The 25308-nt window shown below is 49.3% G+C and overlaps 1 protein-coding gene across 1 annotated transcript in view; it reads right to left on the reverse strand.

Annotated features, from left to right (window-relative positions):
* LOC117525724 (spectrin beta chain, non-erythrocytic 1) overlaps positions 1-25308 on the reverse strand; it is a 141468-nt gene that overhangs the window by 2715 nt on the left and 113445 nt on the right. The window contains exons 22-29 of the mRNA XM_034187651.1: positions 19744-19833; positions 18577-18855; positions 18354-18484; positions 17653-17857; positions 2735-3109; positions 2312-2556; positions 2028-2166; positions 642-726 (exon numbers count right to left, since the gene is read on the reverse strand). Coding sequence (XP_034043542.1) covers positions 642-726; positions 2028-2166; positions 2312-2556; positions 2735-3109; positions 17653-17857; positions 18354-18484; positions 18577-18855; positions 19744-19833 — 1549 coding nt within the window. The remainder of the gene's footprint in view (positions 1-641; positions 727-2027; positions 2167-2311; positions 2557-2734; positions 3110-17652; positions 17858-18353; positions 18485-18576; positions 18856-19743; positions 19834-25308) is intronic.

Here is a 25308-nt window from a genome sequence, read left to right on the forward strand (position 1 = left end):
TTAGTGCGTTTGGTTACTGTGGTGGTGTTTTTTTTTTTGTAAAAATGAGGCATCTGAATGTTTAGCACTTCAGTTTTTTTTTTTTTAATAGGAGCAAGATGGAGCGCGCAGCGCGTCATCAGAGTCTGAACCAGACAGTGAGGATTCTGATGATGAAGGAGATGATCCCTCTTTTGTTCTGGATGAGGAACCAGAGCAGGTGGATCCACCGACATGCGCACAGATCTCCACAGTGGATCACATCACACGCTTCTGTTTGCAGTTTCTCCAGGACTCAGGCACTATGAGCTCCGTCCCAGCACCGAGTTCTGGAACACAGAGCAGGATGCAGACACACACTGCTCCAGCAGTGGCTCCAAGCGCGTTTTGTGGAGAGGGGCGTGGAGATCAACGTTAGCTTCAGTTTTGTTTTGTTCCTCTTTTGTTCCTTTTGTGTTCTTGATTCACAGGCTATTTGGTGAAAAAGATCATTCGTCCATCTTTTCTCAAAGAATTATGACTTTTTAACTTTTCTCCCTTCGTTGTATCTTCGAATCGTCATATGCCATGTGACCGGGCCATAAGCTTTATAAAAATTAACTTTTCAGTTAGCAGATTAACGGCTATCAACACACACATACACACACAAAAGAAAATCTTACTGAGTCGTAGCCACTCCCATCGATCCTCCCACTTGTCAATCATTTCTTTCCTCTTGTCAGTCAGCTGCCGCAGTCTCCCTTTAATCTGAACAGCAGGTACACAAACAAAGTTTGACTTTTTTTTGGTGAAGTGAGAGAACAGGCCTCGTGTCTGTAAAGTGTTTTTTTTTTGGGGGGGGGGGGGGGGGGGGGGCAGTACCTTTTGCATGCAGCCACAAAAAGCTACCTCCAGCAAAAATGTTGACAAATGAAGCTGTCCCAGCTTCATTTTTGCACCTGCTCTGAGCACTTATAATCAGAAAATCTGAACTTTTCAGAAACACGGTGTGACGTAACTGCAGCATCTTTTCTTGCAAATGGGGAGAGGGGTTTATTTTTAATGATCTGACAGTCAAAATCTATCACAATAGAGAGAAGAAAAAACAAACAAAAACAACTCATCTGTGATGGCAGATCAGAACAGATGCTCAGTTTCTGTTGAGGGTGAGTACTTTTTATCACTGTGCATTATAAGGTCAGCTGTTTATTATAGCTGTTGTCATAGAAACAAATCCCATGTCCAGAGGTTTTTTTTCCACACTGAAGCCGCTAACGTGACGCATTTATGGATGCTCTGCTGGAGCATTCTGACCAGAAAGTAATGTTATATGGATACGGGGCCTTACACAATAAAGGTCATGCATGCATGCACACACACACACACACACATTTCATATGTACGCCCCTTAAACACAAACTTGTACTGTTTCTTTTTAATGATTACCTGAATTCTGACTTTTGTTTCCAGAATTAAAAACTGATTTGATGACTGCAATAAATAATGTGAACATAAAGCAAAGAACAAACCATACAACATGGACATGTCAAATATTCAAATGTCTTATTGGCGCCAAAATAAAGTCTTGCTGTGTGCATCATTATCAGCTCAGGAATCTGAATGGAGAAGGAGCTGGTCTGCTGACATACAGACCTGGATTCAAATCCCACTCACGTTACTGAGACTGTGTCATTAATCTGCATGGTTTCAGTCCACCCAGCTGTAAATGGGTACGAGCCTCAGCTGAGGAAGAAACCTGTGTCGGACTGAAGTCCTGTCCAGGTTGAACTCGCCTTCTATTTGCAATGATTGGAACATCAGTGCGACACCATGATCTGTATCACGTCATTCAGCGGATGCGTTCCCATCACCAGAGACAGAAGCCAAAAAGTGGAAAACCTCAAGAACAAAAAGTGGTCAAAATTCTAATGTGGATCTGGACAGAGGACAGAGCTGTCAATCAACATCTGTTAGTTTCTGATTGATGGGAGTGGTCTGTCTCTTCAGGGTGAGGTAATGACAACATCTGCAGTGCCTCAATGCCTAATGGGAAATGTAGTTTTCCTCACTTCCTGTGATGCGTAGTGTTTTCTGGCCAGCAGGGTTTTTCCCAACTCGATGCAGGCGGTGAAGCTGTCGTTACGGGCGTCGACCTCTGCCTTGATGCCTTGATGGTTGTTCATCAGCAACTCCACTGAAGACACATCACTGCGTGCGTGCGCGCGCGCGCACACACACACACACACACACACACACACACACACACACACACACACACACACACACACACAGTTAGTGGCAGCTTCCACAGCATCTGTGCTGTTAGTGCTTGCCACACCAGGGGGCGCTGTACCGGGGTTTCTCCTGGGCTTCAATGAGCCTGATGACATCCTCCATCCACGCCATAAGGTCCTTCACCATGCTGAAGAAGCGGTACTTGTCACTGGTGTCAAGGAGGCGGAGCCTGCGTCCATCACATGCCTCCAGCAGGTTCTTCCACGCCTCCAGCACCTCGCTCTCCCGCCGCTGGATGTCATCAGCTTTGTCACCAGCATACGCTGACTGCAGGCGCACCGCGTCCTCCTGCAGCTGCCTCACCTGCCATAGTCAGGGTCAAAGATCAAAACCAGGCATAGCAAGTGTGTGCTGTGTCGTCATGACTACCATGGAAACTGATGCTAATGCAGCTAGCTACAGACGTTAAGCAAAAGGAAACACATCCACACCAATTTCACAATAAAAGTCTGCTGATGGTTACTAGCTTCCGACAACTGACCTGCGTTCCCAGAGCCTGGATGTCGTGTTCAAAGGTCGTGTGCATCCTCTGTAACATCTCCACCGTGTTCTGATCACGACCAATCTCCTCCGGAAGCTTCTTCTGCTTGTCCAGGATCCGGCCTAAGATCTCCTTAGCATCATGGTAGAACTTATGCAGTTCAAAGGAGGCAGCGAGTATCTGCGTCCTGGTGTCGATGAGCTCCAGGAGGTCGGCCCAGGCTTCATTCAAACCGTCCTTCCATTCCGCCACCGTGGCTGCGTCGCCGTGACCAGCATTGATCAGCTCGTCAGCCAGATGGTTGACAACGTCCACGCGCTCCTGGCCGATGTTCCCGGTGTCACGAGCAAACTCTCTGAAACGCTCCTGCAACATCTGAACAAAGGTCAAATAGGTCAAAGATCAGGAGAGGTGGAAACATTGTGAGAACACATTTGGCAAAATTCACTTCACTTCACTTTATTTATTCAATGTCTCCAAAGGACCAACGAGCTGTACAGCAATCGGAATACAGAAAAGACAGAATAAAAAGAAAAGAAAAGAAAAACAAACCAAACATTCAGTACACAAGGGGGACACAGTACAGACCTGGATCAATGGAAATGGAACCGAGTTACCTAACGCGATTTGCCATCAACCCTATGTACCTGCTTCTCTCCTCTGGTCAGCATTCAGAACAGAGATAGCCACAGGCACAAAGGAGTGCTTATATCTGTTACTCCTCAATGTAGGAAACCTAAGCCTCGCTCCAGATGGCATATAACAAAATTCACCATGGAGAGGGTGGGCCAGATCAGGTAAGATCCTCTGAGCCTTCCTCCTCACCTGTCTGGAAAACAAGTCAGACAGTGAGGTCTGCTGGGCCCCCAAGATCTTGCTGCACAATTTTACAATGTTGTGAAGTGGCTTCCTTGCTTTAATGCTGAGATTTCCGTACCGGCACATCATCGAAAAAGTTAAAACCGATAAACACAAGATTTATAAAATAGGGTCATTATTGTTCTATTCACTTGAAAACATGACAACTTACGAAGACAAAACAGATGCTGCTGACCCTTCTTATACAGCAGGTCTGCATTGTCATTAAAGTTCAACTTGCTATCGATCAGCGTTCCCAAGTATTTATAGTTGTCCACATGCTCCACCTGTTGGCCTTTGATTGTAGTGGTTTTGGGTGAGATCATCCGTTTCCGAAAGTCAATAACCATATCTTTTGTCTTGACAACATTCAGCTGCAAGGAGTCGTCACACCACTGAACCATATCTGCCACGACAGGGCCATGTTCCCTTTCATCACCATGCAGGAGACTGATTATAACAGAATCATCTGCAAATTTTAATATATGGCGATTCTTATAGTGGCTGCGGCAGTCATTTGTATACAAAATATACAAGAGAGGAGACAGCACACAACCCTGTGGTGAGCCTGTTGAGGAATATAAAACATCAGAAAGGCAACCATTTACCCTCACTCGCTGAGATCTCCCTGTTAAAAAGTTCAAAATCCAACCTGCCATAGTAAAATCCAGTTTAAAATCCTTAACAAGCTTATTTATTAAAATATGTGGTTGGATAGTGTTAAAAGTAGAAGAAAGTCTAAAAAAAGAAGATGTGCACGTGCCTTAGGACTTTCTAAATGCTTCAGGACCAAATTTAAGAGGGTGGCAGTAGCATCCTCCACACCTCGACCAGCCCTATAAGCAAACTGAAGAGGATCGAGTAAATACTCCACCTGGGAAAGAAGTTCATTCTTCATCAATTTTTCAAAAGACTTCATTACTAATGAAGTAAGAGCCACAGGTCTAAAATCATTGAAGACCTTGGGGGATTTGGTTTTGGCCACAGGGATTATTGTTAAATTCAGTGCTTAAATTCAGCACTGTGGTTCCCAAAACATTCCTGTAACATGAAAAAATGTCATGAAAGTTACACAGTGACACAAAAACCACACCGTGAAAAGTGATCCACTATTAAAGAGTCACAGTATTGGAGGTGGCAGAAACATTACAGCACCAGAGGCGGCAGACACATTACAGCACCAGAGGGGGCAGAAAAGTTATAGTGTCGGAGGGGGAAGAAACGTTACAGCACCAGAGGGGGCAGAAACGTTACAGCACCAGAGGGGGCAGAAACGTTACAGCACCAGAGGGGGCAGAAACGTTACAGTGTCAGAGGGGGCAGAAACGTTACAGTGTCAGAGGGGGAAGAAACGTTACAGCACCAGAGGGGGCAGAAACGTTACAGCACCAGAGGGGGCAGAAACGTTACAGTGTCAGAGGGGGAAGAAACGTTACAGTGTCAGAGGGGGAAGAAACGTTACAGCACCAGAGGGGGCAGAAACGTTACAGTGTCAGAGGGGGAAGAAACGTTACAGTGTCAGAGGGGGCAGAAACGTTACAGTGTCAGAGGGGGAAGAAACGTTACAGTGTCAGAGGGGGAAGAAACGTTACAGCGTCAGAGGGGGAAGAAACGTTACAGCACCAGAGGGGGCAGAAACGTTACAGTGTCAGAGGGGGCAGAAATGTTCCAGTGTCAGAGGGGGAAGAAATGTTACAGTGTCAGAGGGGGAAGAAACGTTACAGTGTCAGAGGGGGAAGAAACGTTACAGCACCAGAGGGGGCAGAAACTTTACAGTGCCAATCAATCAATCAATCAATTTTTTTTATATAGCGCCAAATCACAACAAACAGTTGCCCCAAGGCACTTTATATTGTAAGGCAAGGCCATACAATAATTATGTAAAACCCCAACGGTCAAAACGATCCCCTGTGAGCAAGCACTTGGCTACAGTGGGAAGGAAAAACTCCCTTTTAACAGGAAGAAACCTCCAGCAGAACCAGGCTCAGGGAGGGGCAGTCTTCTGCTGGGACTGGTTGGGGCTGAGGGAGAGAACCAGGAAAAAGACATGCTGTGGAGCGGAGCAGAGATCGATCACTAATGATTAAATGCAGAGTGGTGCATACAGAGCAAAAAGAGAAAGAAACAGTGCATCATGGGAACCCCCCAGCAGTCTAAGTCTATAGCAGCATAACTAAGGGATGGTTCAGGGTCACCTGATCCAGCCCTAACTATAAGCTTTAGCAAAAAGGAAAGTTTTAAGCCTAATCTTAAAAGTAGAGAGGGTGTCTGTCTCCCTGATCCCAATTGGGAGCTGGTTCCACAGGAGAGGAGCCTGAAAGCTGAAGGCTCTGCCTCCCATTCTACTCTTACAAACCCTAGGGACTACAAGTAAGCCTGCAGTCTGAGAGCGAAGCGCTCTATTGGGGTGATATGGTACTACGAGGTCCCTAAGATAAGATGGGACCTGATTATTCAAAACCTTATAAGTAAGAAGAAGAATTTTAAATTCTATTGTAGAATTAACAGGAAGCCAATGAAGAGAGGCCAATATGGATGAGATATGCTCTCTCCTTCTAGTCCCCGTCAGTACTCTAGCTGCAGCATTTTGAATTAACTGAAGGCTTTTTAGGGAACTTTTAGGACAACCTGATAATAATGAATTACAATAGTCCAGCCTAGAGGAAATAAATGCATGAATTAGTTTTTCAGCATCACTCTGAGACAAGACCTTTCTGATTTTAGAGATATTGCGTAAATGCAAAAAAGCAGTCCTACATATTTGTTTAATATGCGCTTTGAATGACATATCCTGATCAAAAATGACTCCAAGATTTCTCACAGTATTACTAGAGGTCAGGGTAATGCCATCCAGAGTAAGGATCTGGTTAGACACCATGTTTCTAAGATTTGTGGGGCCAAGTACAATAACTTCAGTTTTATCTGAGTTTAAAAGCAGGAAATTAGAGGTCATCCATGTCTTTATGTCTGTAAGACAATCCTGCAGTTTAGCTAATTGGTGTGTGTCCTCTGGCTTCATGGATAGATAAAGCTGGGTATCATCTGCGTAACAATGAAAATTTAAGCAATACCGTCTAATAATACTGCCTAAGGGAAGCATGTATAAAGTGAATAAAATTGGTCCTAGCACAGAACCTTGTGGAACTCCATAATTAACCTTAGTCTGTGAAGAAGATTCCCCATTTACATGAACAAATTGTAATCTATTAGACAAATATGATTCAAACCACCGCAGCGCAGTGCCTTTAATACCTATGGCATGCTCTAATCTCTGTAATAAAATTTTATGGTCAACAGTATCAAAAGCAGCACTGAGGTCTAACAGAACAAGCACAGAGATGAGTCCACTGTCCGAGGCCATAAGAAGATCATTTGTAACCTTCACTAATGCTGTTTCTGTACTATGATGAATTCTAAAACCTGACTGAAACTCTTCAAATAGACCATTCCTCTGCAGATGATCAGTTAGCTGTTTTACAACTACCCTTTCAAGAATTTTTGAGAGAAAAGGAAGGTTGGAGATTGGCCTATAATTAGCTAAGATAGCTGGGTCAAGTGATGGCTTTTTAAGTAATGGTTTAATTACTGCCACCTTAAAAGCCTGTGGTACATAGCCAACTAACAAAGATAGATTGATCATATTTAAGATCGAAGCATTAAATAATGGTAGGGTTTCCTTGAGCAGCCTGGTAGGAATGGGGTCTAATAGACATGTTGATGGTTTGGATGAAGTAACTAATGAAAATAACTCAGACAGAACAATCGGAGAGAAAGAGTCTAACCAAATACCGGCATCACTGAAAGCAGCCAAAGATAACGATACGTCTTTGGGATGGTTATGAGTAATTTTTTCTCTAATAGTTAAAATTTTGTTAGCAAAGAACGTCATGAAGTCATTACTAGTTAAAGTTAATGGAATACTCAGCTCAATAGAGCTCTGACTCTTTGTCAGCCTGGCTACAGTGCTGAAAAGAAACCTGGGGTTGTTCTTATTTTCTTCAATTAGTGATGAGTAGAAAGATGTCCTAGCTTTACGGAGGGCTTTTTTATAGAGCAACAGACTCTTTTTCCAGGCTAAGTGAAGATCTTCTAAATTAGTGAGACGCCATTTCCTCTCCAACTTACGGGTTATCTGCTTTAAGCTACGAGTTTGTGAGTTATACCACGGAGTCAGGCACTTCTGATTTAAAGCTCTCTTTTTTAGAGGAGCTACAGCATCCAAAGTTGTCTTCAATGAGGATGTAAAACTATTGACGAGATACTCTATCTCACTTACAGAGTTTAGGTAGCTACTCTGCACTGTGTTGGTATATGGCATTAGAGAACATAAAGAAGGAATCATATCCTTAAACCTAGTTACAGCGCTTTCTGAAAGACTTCTAGTGTAATGAAACTTATTCCCCACTGCTGGGTAGTCCATCAGAGTAAATGTAAATGTTATTAAGAAATGATCAGACAGAAGGGAGTTTTCAGGGAATACTGTTAAGTCTTCTATTTCCATACCATAAGTCAGAACAAGATCTAAGATATGATTAAAGTGGTGGGTGGACTCATTTACTTTTTGAGCAAAGCCAATAGAGTCTAATAATAGATTAAATGCAGTGTTGAGGCTGTCATTCTCAGCATCTGTGTGGATGTTAAAATCGCACACTATAATTATCTTATCTGAGCTAAGCACTAAGTCAGACAAAAGTGTTGTGTGGTCCGCTGAAGAGGAGGTACTGCTGGCCCACCACCACTAGAGGGCGACCTGCCTGGAGTGCGGGCTCCAGGCACCGGAGGGCGCTGCCGCCTTACAGGAGCAGCCAGGATGACAGCTGTCACCCATCACCGGAGACAGCTGATCCCAATCACTACGGAGGTATATCAGCAGGACGGCATCTCCACCTCATTTGCCGAGATATCGTTTCTACCAGAGAGGTAACGTATCAAAGCAAATAGAGTGCATCTTTTGGATTGAGCTAGTTTTTTGGATTACTGTTCCAACGAGAGGTGGAGGTACCTTTCCTGCTGTTCGGAGTCCTGGGTGCATACGCGCCCCCATCTAACTGTTCTTTGCTCCTCGCCAGCAGTACCAGGTCCGACACGCGGAGGCAGTGGCCACCTGGGAGTTCGGGACTTGGCGGCTCCAGTATTCCCGGGGTCCTGTGGCGGAGGAAGCCGTGTGGTTCCGGTCTTACCTTGGAGAGGCGTCTCCTATCTTCGAGCCTGCCCACACGACACTTTTGTGAATTGACTGTTGTCCATTGCTGTGATTGGTTGTATTCGTTGTGCACATTCACAACAGTAAAGCGTTGTTATTTTGACTTACTCCATTGTCCGTTCATTTGCGCCCCCTGTTGTGGGTCCGTGTTCCTACACTTTCCCAACAGGATATCTCGGCCAGCGTCATGGATCCCGAGGGGCGTCAACCGGCTGTTGAACGGCCAATGGAAGAACAGGACGCGCAGGCGTCCGCGGGAGGGGTAATCGGTGAGTTGCAGCGGATCCTCACCGCTTTCACGACTCGGTTGGATTTCATGACCGAGCAGAACGTCCTCCTGAACCGCAGGGTGGAGGCTCTCGCCGCGCAGGTGGAAGCGCGCCCTCCGGGCGCCGCTGCGGCTCTCCCTCCCGTAGATCCTGTGCGTAACGTTGACGTTCCACTGGTTGTTCAACGACCTCTCCCTCCTTCCCCGGAAGCATACATAAGCCCTCCAGAGCCGTACGGAGGCTGTGTGGAGACGTGCGCGGATTTTCTGATGCAGTGTTCGCTCGTCTTCGCACAGCGTCCCGTTATGTACGCGACCGATGCTAGTAAAGTAGCTTATGTCATAAACCTGCTTCGCAGTGAGGCACGCGCTTGGGCTACAGTGCTCTGGGAGCAGAATTCACGGCTCCTTCTGACATACGATGGGTTTGTGAGGGGGCTCAGAACCGTGTTCGATCACCCTAATAGAGGAGAAACCGCTTCAACCGTGCTACTGTCAATGAGACAGGGGCGCCGGAGCGCAGCTGTTTATGCAGTCGACTTCCGCATCGCGGCTGCGAGATCCGGCTGGAATAACGCTGCCCTCCGCGCCGCCTTTGTAAACGGACTGTCTTTGGTTCTCAAGGAGCACCTGGTGGCTAAGGACGAACCGCGGGATTTAGACGGGCTTATCGATCTTGTCATACGGTTGGACAACCGGTTAGAAGAACGTCGGCGGGAACGAGACGAAGGGCGTGGCCGGGCACGCGCCGTCCCTCTCCCTTCCGGTTCCGACCGCGCTCCGCCTTCCCCACGCTCCACGGCCCCTGCGCTCCGTGGGGCCACAGCTCCCCCTACTGACGAAGCTATGGACACGAGTAGGGCAACATTTAGGGCACCAGCTGCACAGAGGAGACGGGCCCATGGAGCTTGTTTTGTTTGTGGTGCACTAGAGCACCATGTGAGAGACTGCCCCGAGCGGTTACAACACCAACGCCCGCCCCTAGAGACTGGGCTAGGGGTGGGCCGAGACATTCACGTGGGACACACCCACATTGCTACACGACTCCCAGTCACGATCCTGTATGAGGATTTAACCCTGAAGGCCCCAGCACTGGTGGACACGGGCTCTGAGGGGAATCTGTTGGACTGCAGATGGGCCAGGGAGATAGGGCTCCCTCTGGTGGCGCTTACCTCGCCTGTGCAGGTTCGAGCACTAGATGGCTCCCTGCTCCCTCCGATCACACATAAGACACCACCTGTAACGCTGGTGGTGTCAGGAAACCACCGGGAGGTGATCGAGTTTTTTGTGACTCAGGCCACTTCCCGTGTGGTTTTAGGCTTTCCCTGGATGTTGAAGCACAATCCCCGGATTGATTGGCCGTCCGGGGTAGTGGTTCAGTGGAGCGAGACCTGCCATCGGGTGTGTCTAGGTTCCTCGGTTCCTCCCGGCTCCCAAGCTAAGGAGGAGGTCAGAGTCCCGCCCAATCTGGGGACGGTGCCGGTGGAGTACCACAACCTTGTCGACGTGTTCAGCAAGGATCTGGCGCTCACACTCCCCCCCACCGTCCGTACGATTGTGCCATCGATTTGGTTCCAGGCAGTGGGTTCCCGTCCAGTAGACTGTACAACCTCTCACGGCCTGAGCGCATTTGGTTCCAGGCAGTGGGTTCCCGTCCAGTAGACTGTACAACCTCTCACGGCCTGAGCGCGAATCAATGGAGACCTACATCCGGGACTCGTTAGCTGCCGGGTTGATCCGAAATTCCACCTCCCCGATGGGCGCAGGTTTCTTTTTCGTGGGTAAAAAAGATGGCGGACTTCGTCCATGCATCGATTATAGGGGGCTGAACGAAATCACGGTTCGCAACCGATACCCGTTACCCCTGTTGGATTCGGTGTTCACGCCCCTGCATGGAGCCAAGATTTTTACCAAGCTTGATCTTAGAAACGCGTATCATCTGGTTCGGATCCGGAAGGGAGACGAGTGGAAGACGGCATTCAACACCCCCTTAGGTCACTTTGAGTACCTGGTCATGCCGTTCGGCCTCACAAACGCCCCCGCGACGTTCCAAGCCTTGGTTAACGACGTATTGCGGGACTTCCTGCACCGGTTCGTCTTCGTATATCTAGACGATATACTCATCTTTTCTCCGGATCCTGAGACTCATGTCCGGCATGTACGTCAGGTCCTGCAGCGGTTGTTAGAGAACTGGCTGTTTGTGAAGGGCGAGAAGTGTGAGTTCCACCGCACTTCTTTGTCCTTCCTGGGGTTCATCATCTCCTCCAACTCCGTCGCTCCTGATCCGGCCAAGGTTGCGGCGGTGAGAGACTGGCCCCAACCAACAAGCCGTAGGAAGTTGCAACAGTTCCTAGGCTTTGCTAATTTCTACAGGAGGTTCATTAAGGGCTACAGTCAGGTAGTTAGCCCCCTGACAGCCCTGACCTCACCAAAAGTTCCCTTCACCTGGTCGGATCGGTGCGATGCCGCGTTTAAGGAGTTGAAACGGCGCTTCTCGTCTGCACCCGTTCTGGTGCAGCCCGATCCTAGTCGCCAGTTAGTGGTTGAAGTGGACGCCTCAGACTCAGGGATAGGAGCCGTGCTGTCCCAGAGCGGGAAGACCGATAAGGTCCTTCACCCGTGTGCCTATTTTTCCCGCAGGTTGACCCCAGCCGAACGGAACTATGACGTCGGCAATCGAGAGCTCCTTGCGGTGAAAGAGGCTCTTGAGGAGTGGAGACATCTGTTGGAGGGAACGTCCGTGCCATTCACGGTTTTCACTGACCACCGGAACCTGGAGTATATCAGGACCGCCAAGCGACTGAACCCCAGGCAAGCCCGCTGGTCACTGTTCTTCGGCCGTTTTGACTTCCGGATCACCTACCGTCCCGGGACCAAAAACCAAAGATCGGATGCCTTGTCCCGGGTACACGAAGATGAGGTCAAAACGGAGCCGTCGGATCCCCCGGAACCCATCATCCCGGAGTCCGCTATTGTGGCCGCCCTCACCTGGGACGTGGAGAAAACCGTCCGGGAGGCCCTGACACGAGACCCGGACCCCGGAACCGGACCGAAGAACAAACTCTACGTCCCACCAGAAGCCAGGGCTGCAGTTCTGGACTTCTGTCACGGTTCTAAGCTCTCCTGTCACCCTGGGGTGCGAAGAACCGTGGCAGTCGTCCGGCAGCGCTTCTGGTGGGCGTCCCTGGAGGCCGACGTCCGGGGTTACATCCAGGCCTGTACCACCTGTGCCAGGGGCAAGGCGGATCACCGTAAGACACCGGGATTGCTACAGCCGCTGCCCGTGCCTCATCGCCCCTGGTCCCACATCGGCCTGGATTTTGTCACGGGTCTCCCGCCGTCCCAGGGAAACACCGTCGTCCTCACGATAGTGGACCGATTCTCCAAGGCGGCCCACTTCGTGGCCCTCCCGAAGCTCCCAACGGCCCAGGAGACAGCGGACCTCCTAGTCCACCACGTCGTCCGTCTGCATGGGATACCATCAGACATCGTCTCCGATCGCGGTCCCCAGTTCTCCTCGCAGGTTTGGAGGAGCTTTTGCCGGGAACTGGGGGCCACGGTCAGTCTCTCGTCCGGGTACCACCCCCAGACCAACGGACAAGCAGAACGGGCAAACCAGGAGATGGAGCAAACCTTGCGCTGTGTGACAGCCGCGCACCCGACGGCCTGGAGTACCCACCTGGCCTGGATCGAGTACGCGCACAACAGTCAAGTGTCGTCCGCCACCGGCCTCTCCCCCTTTGAGGTGTGTTTGGGGTATCAACCCCCGTTGTTTCCGGTGGTTGAGGGGGAGGTCGGTGTGCCCTCGGTCCAGGCCCACCTACGGAAGTGCCGTCGGGTGTGGCGTGCCGCCCGTTCTGCTTTGTTGAAGGCCCGGACGAGGGCGAAGAACCATGCAGACCGGCGGCGGGCCCCGGCTCCCACATATCGTCCAGGGCAGGAGGTCTGGTTGTCCACCAAAGACATTCCCCTTCAAGTGGACTCCCCGAAACTGCAAGAACGATACATCGGCCCCTACAAAATACTCAAGGTCATCAATCCCGCCGCAGTGAGGCTCCGGCTTCCAGCCTCACTGCGGATTCACCCGGTATTCCATGTGTCAAGGATTAAACCCCATCACACCTCACCCCTCTGCACTCCGGGTCCGGCGCCACCTCCTGCCCGGATCATCGACGGAGAGCCGGCTTGGACCGTGCGCCGGCTCCTCGACGTCCGACGAATGGGCCGGGGTTTTCAGTATCTGGTGGACTGGGAGGGGTACGGCCCCGAAGAACGCTCCTGGGTGAAGAAGGGCTTCATCCTGGACCCGGCCCTCCTGGCCGACTTCTACCGTCGCCACCCTGACAAACCCGGTCGTGCGCCAGGAGGCGCCCGTTGAGGGGGGGGTCCTGTTGTGTGGGCCGCTGAAGAGGAGGTACTGCTGGCCCACCACCACTAGAGGGCGCCCTGCCTGGAGTGCGGGCTCCAGGCACCGGAGGGCGCTGCCGCCTTACAGGAGCAGCCAGGATGACAGCTGTCACCCATCACCGGAGACAGCTGATCCCAATCACTACGGAGGTATATCAGCAGGACGGCATCTCCACCTCATTTGCCGAGATATCGTTTCTACCAGAGAGGTAATGTATCAAAGCAAATAGAGTGCATCTTTTGGATTGAGCTAGTTTTTTGGATTACTGTTCCAACGAGAGGTGGAGGTACCTTTCCTGCTGTTCGGAGTCCTGGGTGCATACGCGCCCCCATCTAACTGTTCTTTGCTCCTCGCCAGCAGTACCAGGTCCGACACGCGGAGGCAGTGGCCACCTGGGAGTTCGGGACTTGGCGGCTCCAGTATTCCCGGGGTCCTGTGGCGGAGGAAGCCGTGTGGTTCCGGTCTTACCTTGGAGAGGCGTCTCCTATCTTCGAGCCTGCCCACACGACACTTTTGTGAATTGACTGTTGTCCATTGCTGTGATTGGTTGTATTCGTTGTGCACATTCACAACAGTAAAGCGTTGTTATTTTGACTTACTCCATTGTCCGTTCATTTGCGCCCCCTGTTGTGGGTCCGTGTTCCTACACTTTCCCAACACAAAAGGTCTGAAAATTCACAGAGAAACTCACAGTAACGACCAGGTGGACGATAGATAATAACAAATAAAACTGGTTTTTGGGACTTCCAATTTGGATGGACAAGACTAAGAGTCAAGCTTTCAAATGAATTAAAGCTCTGTCTGGGTTTTTGATTAATTAATAAGCTGGAATGGAAGATTGCTGCTAATCCTCCGCCCCGGCCCGTGCTACGAGCATTCTGACAGTTAGTGTGACTCAGGGGTGTTGACTCATTTAAACTAACATATTCATCCTGCTGTATCCAGGTTTCTGTAAGGCAGAATAAATCAATATGTTGATCAATTATTATATCATTTACCAACAGGGACTTACAAGAGACAGACCTAATGTTTAATAGACCACATTTAACTGTTTTAGTCTGTGGTGCAGTTGAAGGTGCTATATTATTTTTTCTTTTTGAATTTTTATGCTTAAATAGATTTTTGCTGGTTATTGGTGGTCTGGGAGCAGGCACCGTCTCTACGGGGATGGGGTAATGAGGGGATGGCAGGGGGAGAGAAGCTGCAGAGAGGTGTGTAAGACTACAACTCTGCTTCCTGGTCCCAACCCTGGATAGTCACGGTTTGGAGGATTTAAGAAAATTGGCCAGATTTCTAGAAATGAGAGCTGCTCCATCCAAAGTGGGATGGATGCCGTCTCTCCTAACAAGACCAGGTTTTCCCCAGAAACTTTGCCAATTATCTATGAAGCCCACCTCATTTTTTGGACACCACTCAGACAGCCAGCAATTCAAGGAGAACATGCGGCTAAACATGTCACTCCCGGTCTGATTGGGGAGGGGCCCAGAGAAAACTACAGAGTCCGACATTGTTTTTGCAAAGTTACACACCGATTTAATGTTAATTTTAGTGACCTCCGATTGGCGTAACCGGGTGTCATTACTGCCGACGTGAATTACAATCTTACCAAATTTACGCTTAGCCTTAGCCAGCAGTTTCAAATTTCCTTCAATGTCGCCTGCTCTGGCCCCCGGAAGACAACTGACTATGGTTGCTGGTGTCGCTAACTTCACATTTCGCAAAACAGAGTCGCCAATAACCAGAGTTTGATCCTCGGCGGGTGTGTCGTCGAGTGGGGAAAAACGGTTAGAGATGTGTACGGGTTGGCGGTGTACACGGGGCTTCTGTTTAGGGCTACGCTTCCTCCTCACAGTCACCCAGTCAGCCTGCTTTCCCGGCTGCTCGGGATCTGCCAGGGGGGAACTAACGGCGGCTAAGCTACCTTGGTCCGCACCAACTACAGGGGCCTGGCTAGCTGTAGAATTTTCCACGGTGCGGAGCCGAGTCTCCAATTCGCCCAGCCTGGCCTCCAAAGCTACGAATAAGCTACACTTATTACAAGTACCGTTACTGCTAAAGGAGGCCGAGGAATAACTAAACATTTCACACCCAGAGCAGAAAAGTGCGGGAGAGACAGGAGAAGCCGCCATGCTAAATCGGCTAAGAGCTAGTAGCTACGCTAAGCTAGCGGATTCCTAAAAACACGCAAAGTGAATAATGTGTGAATAATTTAGAGGTGATTCAGCAGAGGGAGTGCTTTAGTTAAGGCACATAAAGATTACACTGGGAAACAAATCGTAATCTAGATAACTAGATCAATCTAACTGCGCAGATTAAACAGCTAACAGATACAGAAAAACACCGCTGTGCTCCGGAACAGGAAGTGATACAATACCGCAGTGAGAGCCAACCACCAGAGGGGGCAGAAATGTTACAGCACCAGAGGGGGCAGAAACTTTACAGTGTCGGAGGGGGAAGAAATGTTACAGCCAGCGTTAGAGGTGGCAGAAACGTTACAGTGTCGGAGGGGGAAGAAATGTTACAGCGTTAGAGGTGGCAGAAACATTACAGCACCAGCGGGGGCAGAAACGTTACAGTGTCGGAGGGGGAAGAAATGTTACAGCACCAGAGGGGGCAGAAACTTTACAGTGTCGGAGGGGGAAGAAATGTTACAGCACCAGAGACGGCAGAAACGTTACAGCACCAGCGGGGGCAGAAACGTTACAGTGTCAGAGGGGGAAGAAATGTTACAGCGTTAGAGGTGGCAGAAAAGTTACAGCACCAGAGGGGGCAGAAACGTTAGCGTCGGAGGCGGTAGAAACGTTACAGTGTCGGACGGGGAAGAAATGTTACAGCGTTAGAGGCAGCTGAAACGTTACAGCACCAGAGGGGGCAGAAACGTTACAGCGTCGGAGGGGGAAGAAATGTTACAGCGTTAGAGGCAGCAGAAACGTTACAGCACCAGAGGGGGCAGAAACATTACAGGGTCGGGGCGGCAGAAACGTTACAGCGTCTGAGGGGGAAGAAATGTTACATCGTTAGAGGTGGCAAAAACGTTACAGCACCGGAGGCGGCAGAAATGTTACAGCACTGGAGGGGGCAGAAACGTTACAGTGTCGGAGGGGGAAGAAATGTTACAGCGTTAGAGGCGGCAGAAACGTTACAGCACCAGAGGGGGCAGAAACGTTACAGTGTCGGAGGCGGCAGAAACGTTACAGCACCAGAGGGGGCAGAAACGTTACAGTGTCGGAGGTGGCAGAAACGTTACAGCGTCTGAGGGGGAAGAAATGTTACATCGTTAGAGGCGGCAAAAACGTTACAGCGCCGGAGGCGGCAGAAATGTTACAGCACTGGAGGGGGCAGAAACGTTACAGCGTCGGAGGGGGAAGAAATGTTACAGCACCAGAGGGGGCAGAAACATTACAGTGTCGGAGGCGGCAGAAATGTTACAGCACTAGAGGGGGCAGAAACGTTACAGTGTCGGAGGGGGAAGAAATGTTACAGCACCAGAGGCAGCAGAAATGTTACAGCACCAGAGGGGGCAGAAACGTTACAGTGTCGGAGGTGGCAGAAACGTTACAGTGTCAGAGAGGGAAGAAATGTTACAGCGTTAGAGGCGGCAGAAACGTTACAGCACCAGAGGGGGCAGAAACATTACAGTGTCGGAGGGGGAAGACATGTTACAGCGTTAGAGGTGGCAGAAACGTTACAGCACCAGAGGGGGCAGAAACGTTACAGTGTCGGAGGCGACAGAAACATTACAGCACCAGAGGGGGAAGAAATGTTACAGCACCAGAGGCGGCAGAAACGTTACAGCACCAGAGGGGGCAGAAACGTTACAGTGTCGGAGAGAGAAGAAATGTTACAGCGTTAGAGGCGGCAGAAACGTTACAGCACCAGAGGGGGTAGAAACGTTACAGTGTCGGAGGCGGCAGAAACGTTACAGCGTCTGAGGGGGAAGAAATGTTACATCGTTGGAGGCGGCAGAAATGTTACAGCGTCAGAGGAGGCAGAAACGTTACAGCGTCAGAGGGGGCAGAAACGTTACAGCACCTGAGGCGGCAGAAACATTACAGCATCAGAGGAGGCAGAAACATTACATCGTTGAAGGCGTCAGAAACGTTACAGCGTCAGAGGAGGCAGAAATGTTACAGCATCGGAGGGGGCAGAAACGTTACAGCATCAGTAGTGTGAGAACTTACAGTGACGTGTTCGTAGTCTTGTCCCAGTTCGTGGGATCCGGCCACCACCTCTCTCTCAGCGATCCACTGCTCCAGATCGTCCACCTCACGGTTGAGCTGGAAGAGGCGGAGCCTCTCATCCAATTTGCCCCGCCTCTCTTCAGACAGGTCTTTCAGGCCAGCGTAAAGCTTATCTACCTGAGATTGACGCATGCTGATCCGCTCGCTGAAACACACACACACACATGCGTGTGCACACACACACACACACGCGCATGCACACGCACACACGCACGCACACACACACACACACACACACACACACACACACACACACACACACACACACACACACACACACACACACACACAGAGTCGTTAAGAGAACCAGATCTTTCTTTTCGGGGTTAGGTTCTGGTTCGAGTGTTACTGAGTTCCAGTTAGAGACCTTGTGGTTGTTGTGGAGGAGCAGGTGGAGCTCACCCTGGAGGTCTATCAGGTTTTTGTATCAGCTGAGCAGGTTAACGGTTTAATGTGTTCACTGCACTGACGGTAACCCTGACCCAAGTTAACAGGTACAGGATGCATTCAAGGACTCATATAAAATAAACAATTAAGGCTCTTTGCTCGCTCTTTAATTACTCATGAAATTCTTAAATTGGATCTGAGTCCTGAGCACTGAATCCTGAGTCGTGTGTGTGTGTGTGAAACGGCGTTTGTACCTCTCGGGGTGTCCATTCGCAACCAGTCCTCTACTAGTTTTGGACAGCTGGTGGACGGTTTCGGCGTAGTCCTCCACTGCCTGCTCCAGAATCTGATGCTTTTTCAGCATGGTGACGGCACTCTGCTCGTCCTGAAACGGACCGCACACATCGTCAGCCACACGCCCGCCAGTCCCAACAGGATAGCGCCGAACATATGGCAGCTCTAAGAAGCTCCTCCTACCTTGGCCTTCTCCTCAGACATCATGTAGAGCTCCTGCTCACTCATCCAGGCTTCAGCCTCTGCAGCATCAAAGTAGTACTGCTGAGCTTTGTGCGCCTCCTCCAGCCTGCTGTGGCGATGCTCCACCTCCTCAGTCAGCTGCCGCCACAGCTCCTGCAGATCAGCCAGCCGCTGGCGAATGGCATCAGCATTCGCTGATTTGTCCTTCAGGAGGCTCCGGCTGTGCTCCAGGATGTCGTTGATACGTGGGTGGTGACCCTGGATCTCCTTCTGCAGAGTCTGGAGGCGAACGACAAACAAAAATATTTGAAGTTTTCATGTTTTTCTCTTTGTGGTGATCATCTGCTGCAGACAAACCCCCGCCTCCACCAGAACCCTTTCACATTAATGATCCCAACACGGGTTATTTGAAGGTACTGATGCCCCTTTAAAAAGCATTTTTAAAGAACAGTATGTTAAATAAATGAATCAATAAATAAATAAATCCCCGGGAATTCATTTATCGTAAACTTTAGGAAGAAGAATGTTTTGCTGCACTGTTGGTTTCTACAAAGTTCATGGACCAGGTGTTGGACGGGTTACTGGACCGGATGCTGGAAAGGGTATTAGACTGGGTGTTGGACCAGGTGTTAGACCAGGGGTTGGACCAAGTGTTAAACCGGGTGCTGGGGCAGGTACTGAACTAGGCGTTGGACCAGGTATTAGACCGGGTGTTGTACCGGGTATTGGACCAGGTGTTGGACCGGGTATTGGACTAGGGGTTGGACCAGGCGTTTTGAACCCCAAAAACTTCTCTATATCTCTTATTTAAGGGGGTGGATTTACACACTAGAACCTGAAGAGTGCCTCCATCAAACTCTGGGCTCCAAGTTTACGAGCCTGAGCCCAGCAGAAATGTAAGAAAAAGGCTTTCTGCTCACCTTTTTAGTTGTGGCCACAAGAGTCCAGAGTTTAAGAAGTCCCCCTGCAGATCCGGTAAAACTGCCGTAGATTGCCGAATCTCGCTCAAAGCGCATGTCGATTCCTGGGTTTCGGCACCAGGTTTGTTAAGTTATGTTTTCCAATTTTTGCCGGGACTACGAGAGCGACTCCAAAAATCACAGATAACAGACTTCAACTACAGAAGGAACCCACCAGGATCTGGTCAAACATGAACTCTGGACTCACCTGATTCTTCTTGATGAGCAGCTGGACAGTCTGCAGATTGTGTCCGTGATTGGTGGACGTGGCCACACCCATCCTCTCCTGAACCCAGAGCTGGAAGACGGTAAGACAGTACGGTCAAACACATATACATGCACAGGCATCCTGATGGTGGTGTTATGGAGACTCAAAGCTACAAATACAGTAGCCACACAAGGCAAAGCTTTACACTGCCCCCAGTGGACATTATTATGAATGACATGGCAAAGAGAGGAATAACTGAGAAATAATGTGAGAATTTTATTCAAATTCTGAGAATACAGTTATATTTTTTGAACGAAATAAAGTCCAATAATGAAAGTAAAATAAAAAATAAAATTACACTATAACAAAAAGGAAATCATGTCTTCATATTCTGAGTTCAAGTCTGTTTTGTCATTTAAACTTTGGTGGCGTTCGTCTCTTTGAGCCTGTAACTGTTAAACGTGTGATCCTGAGGAACCATGCTTCAGTCCGTTTCACCAACCAGCCTGATATAGCATCGCCAAATTTAATGGCTTGGGTCACGCCTGAAAGTGCTGCTGTTTCTGGCAGAAACAAAAACCTCTCTGATGCTTAGGTTATTTATTTTTTTGTCCCCGTGTGTTTTGCTGGAGTAAGTTAAAAGACTTTGAGATACAGTTTTTGGGAGGTGAGGGGGAACCTGGGATAAAGGAGCGACCACAAACTGCCGCACCCTGGCTGCGCTCATGTAGGTGGGTCTGGCTCAGTGTTTGGTCAGTGGAAAAGAAGCAGCACAACGCCAACTAAAACCAGTTCCCAGCATCACTTCTTACGAATGGAACGAAGTGTGTTTGAGTTTTGAGTTTGTTGTTTTACAAAGACTTGTGGTCGCTCATTGCGCTCAGGTCTACGAGAAAAAAATGTCCAAACTGCTTCGTTGAATAGCTCAAAGGGGGACAGCTGTCATAACGGAGACAAGGTGTGAGGATTTGGAGAAAAGTTTTCTGGATCAAGTCTCGGGTGTGGATTTGACTGGCAGCTCTTCATCTCTTTAGGTGAGTCACTCCTCACACACACATACACAAACACACTCTCTCTCTCACTCTCTCTGTCTCTCCCTCTTTTTTGGAAGGTGGTGTGAGCACTGTCGTATGTACATAATGTTCTTTTGTCGATTGAGAAATTTTTCCATATTTTGAAAGAGACTAAATTTGGTGATATTTTCTATTCTGTTCTGACCTCCCCCGAGGTGATGGTCTAGTGGTTAAGGCAGTGGTGTGCAAACTATTCCAGAAAGGGCCAAGAGGGTACAGGTTTTCTTTGCAGCCACTGACTCCAGCAGGTGATTTCACTGATGAACTCATCCCACCTGTTCAAAGTGATGATAATCAGTGAAATCACCTGCTGAAGTCAGTGGCTGCAATGAAAACCTGCACCCTCTCGGCCCTTTCTGGAATAGTTTGGACACCACTGGGTTAAGGCGTTGGGCTTGAGACCAGAAGATCCTTGGTTCAAATCCCAGCCTGACTGGAAAATCACTAAGGGCCCTTGGGCAAGGTCCTTAATCCCCTAGTTGCACCTTTCATGGCAGCACCCAGACATCGGTGTGAATGTGAGGCATTATTGTAAAGTGCTTTGAGCGTCTGATGCAGATGGAAAAGCGCTATATAAATGCAGTCCATTTACCATTTATTCTGTTAAGGTCAGTCATTGTGAACCCCAGATGATAGCAGTGCAGTACAGTTTGGTGTACTATGTGTGTAATTGGTGTCAAATGGTGAAATGTTTCTAGCTCAAGAACTTGAGTGTTGTGTTGTATTTGATACTGTTCGTTTCCAAAGTATAAATGAAATCGAGAGTTACGAATGTAACTAAGGTTCTATGAATTCCGGATGACCGCCAGAGGGCGATGCTTTAGCACCTGGATAACTACATGTGCGCAAGCACAGAGAGGTTGAGAATATATACCAACAAAGTCATGCCATTGGATGTGACCTGGGTGACGTCACTGGTTGTCTTTATATGCCAGATGCACCCAGCGCTCGTTTCTTTTCAGAATGAACTCGCAAGACTCTGAGTGACAAGCAACTCTGGTGGTCATCCGGAATTCATAGAACCTTAGTTACATTTGTTAACTCTCATTCTATTTCATTCCTACTCCACCGCCAGAGGGCGGTGCTTTAGCACCTGAATGACTTAATACCAACAAGGTCAAGAAGAGTCACACTCAACTAGCATCAGCAGTGGGGAGTTGAGGCAGACAACACCACCGAAGTCACCGCAGGAGGAGCGGCCACATTCAGTCTGTAATAACGGTAAAGGTATAGGACTAAGCCCACGTAGCAGCAGCATAAATATCACTTAAAGGAACACCTCTCAGTGCAGCCCAGGAGGTGGACACCCCTCTGGTGGAATGGCACGTAACTTTATGAGACTGAAGACCCCTGGACTTGTATACTTGTAAAATGGCATCCACGACCCAATGTGAAAGTCACTGCTTTGAGACAGCAAACCCTTTTTTGTGATCACTGTAACACACAAACAGGGCATCTGTTTTCCCAAATCCCAGCAGTCACACTAATGTACTGCTTCAACATTCGAACAGGACACAGGGAACCTGAGAGAGATAATCCTGGATCAGAATGTGGGGCATACACAGCCAAGGAAACTGGCTGGTTAACCTGAAAGGTTGAATTTCTTTTGGGTAAAAAGGATGGATTAGGCCACAGCATAACCCCAGATCCGTCAGAATTTCATCGCAAACAGTCCTCAGCAACTGACAGGGCATGGAGCTCTCCCACCCGCTTAGCTGAAGATACTGCAAGTAGAAAGGCAGTCTTCACTGACACCCATCAGCACTTTCAACTGGATCGAAAGGAGATAAGCTTAAAACCTCCAGGACTAGTGGAAGGTCCCATGAAGGTACGCGTTCAAGCCTTGGAAGGTCCCCATGAAGGCACACATGCAAGCCTTGGAGGCCGCAAACATAAAGCACCTTTCAAAAAATGACACACTAAGAAATACGAACTCACTGACCGGCCATCAACGTAGATGTGCCGGGCAGAGACTGCAGCAACATAAACCTTCAAGGTAGTGACAGAAAGTCCTTTCTCCAGCAGTTCTTGTAAATATTTGAGTAGAATAGGCACAGGGCAACGCTCGGGGTCTAACTTTTGGTTCTCACACCACCGCACTTCCATCTGTTGCCATACAAAACCCCATTAGAAGCAGCATGTGAGTTAAGGATAGTCTGAACAACAGCCTGGTCACAAGAACTTAACAAGGAGTCCGGCCCTTCAACGGCCACACATACAGTCGAAGGCATTCTGGGTGAGGGTGCCAAATCCTCCCCTGTAGCTGTGACAACAAATCCTTCCTCTTCAGGAGAGCCCAAGGTTCCCCCTCGAGGAGCTTGTAAATCATGGGAAACCAAATCCTCCCCGGCCAGAACGGAGCAACCAGCAGCACCCTGTGGCTGCACTGGTCTATCTTGTGCAGTGTCAACATTAGCAGTGGAAGAGGGGGGAAGGCATAAAGGAGGCAGTCCGGCCACGGGTGAGCCAGTGCATCTTGCCCCAGTGGGCTGTCTGGTTTTGAGAGGGAGTACCACCATGGGCAATGTGTCGGGGTGCTTGAAGCGAAGAGGTCCACTTCCGCTACTCCATACTTCTGCCAGATCATCTGGACCACAATCGAGTTCAGTCTCCACTCTCCCGGTGGTGGTTTCTGTCTGGAGAGTAAATCCGCAGCACTGTTCTGTACGCTGGGCAGATGAACTGCTCTGACACTTTGAAGATGAGGCAACGCCCATAGGAGAAGCCTCCAAGCTTTTGCCAGTGAGTGATTGGACCTGGTGCCTCCCTGATGGTTTATGTGGTAGACTGTAGATGTGTTGTCCGAGCAGACAAGAACATGTCTTCCTCTCAGGGCCGGGAGGAAATGCTTGAGAGCCAGTCGCACAGCGCGAAGCTCCAGCACGTTTATGTGTTGAAGTCTCTCCTGAGGACTCCAGACACCCCTCACCATCCTGTGATTCCACATGGCCCCCAACCTTTGAGTGATGCATCTGTAACAACCACCTCTCAACGAGAAGGGATGGAGCCTAGAGGGACACCCTTGCAGATGAAGTCTACGTTCCCCCAGGGTCCTAGGTGCAGAAGGCCACTGGCACATGGAAATAGGCGTCCTTTAATTCGACACTTGTGAACCAGTCTCCCGGTGTGATAGCTTGAAGGACGTCTACTGTGTGGAGCATGTGAACTTGCAGCACCTTGAGATAATGATTCAGATGTCGGAGATCGAGGATAGGACGAAAGCTGCCATCCTTCTTTGGAACAAGGAAGTAAATTGAATAGAACCCCCTGAACTGGTCTGAAGTGGCTCTATGACCACCTTCTCAAGGAGTTCCAAAATCTCCCGTTGTCGGGTGGCAGACTGCACTGGGTCGGAAACACCGGTCATCCTCACCCCACTGAACTTTGGAGGACGACATCTGAACTGAAGTCTGTAACCCTCGAACAAGGTTGAAATCACCCATGGGTCTTGAACTTGAGCCTCGCAGTGCCTGAGATGATTTAGTGAAATCTGCCCGTAGGCTCCCGAAAGGCAGGCCACTGGGAGAGCTGGCCCTCAACTGCTAAGGCACGTGCAGCTCTGGGAGTAGGCGGGAGCCTGGATGTAGAGTGAAAAGCTGTAGCACGTCTGACTGGCTGAGACCTGGAAGACCGGTGTAGGTCAATAAACTGTCGCCGAGATTTACTAGCCTCAACAGCACGCTCCAAAGTTTGTTGGGCCGCAGATCCAAATACTTGGCCTGGAAGAACCGGCAGTGAATGGAGTATACCTCTGAAGGATTTGGACAGGGGGAACTGCGCAAGCCACACCTGACGTCTAGTGATGGTAAGGGTTGACATCAGTCTGCCAAGCTCTCTGGACATATAAGCAAAAGTTTGGAGTGAGGCATCACTAAGACTTTGAGTAGCATCATCAACCTCTGCCTCCCTCAAAGAGTTTGAGAGGGCAATGACTAAATGGGACAGTGAGTTGCCTAGGCGACCAATGCGAGCATCTATGTCATAGCTTTTGGTGAGGAAGTCATCAGTAACCCTACACTGAGGTCGTGAGCAGCGGGCATCTGGCCGAGCAGCATTAGCCGGAGCCACAACTAGGTTCGCAATAATGCTGTCAACGGCGGGCATATGGTTCAGACCATACTGAGCCAAATCACACACAGAGCTAAGGGCTCTGCAGTCCTGCGATAGATGGGTCGATGATTTGGGATCTGCCCAACATCGGTGGAGCTCCTCGATATATGGTTGCGAAACTGGAACATTGAACTCAAGTTTCTGAGTGACTTTGAAAAAGCTTGCTTGACAAAGGATAGTCCACGTCCGGTTTGCGGCAGGGACTCTGCCTCAGAGGTGTGAGAGCCCACCAATGAATGGCTTGGAGAGAGACCCCTCTCATCCTGATCCTCCACACAGTTTGTATCACTTGTCATGTACAAGGAATCAGTCACAGCAATAGACATGGCATCTTCTTCTTGCTGAGTAACTACATCGGTCTGATCAGCCTCATTAGGGACAA

The sequence above is a fragment of the Thalassophryne amazonica genome, chromosome 15 (genome assembly GCF_902500255.1).
Source record: "Thalassophryne amazonica chromosome 15, fThaAma1.1, whole genome shotgun sequence".
NCBI lineage: Eukaryota > Metazoa > Chordata > Actinopteri > Batrachoidiformes > Batrachoididae > Thalassophryne > Thalassophryne amazonica.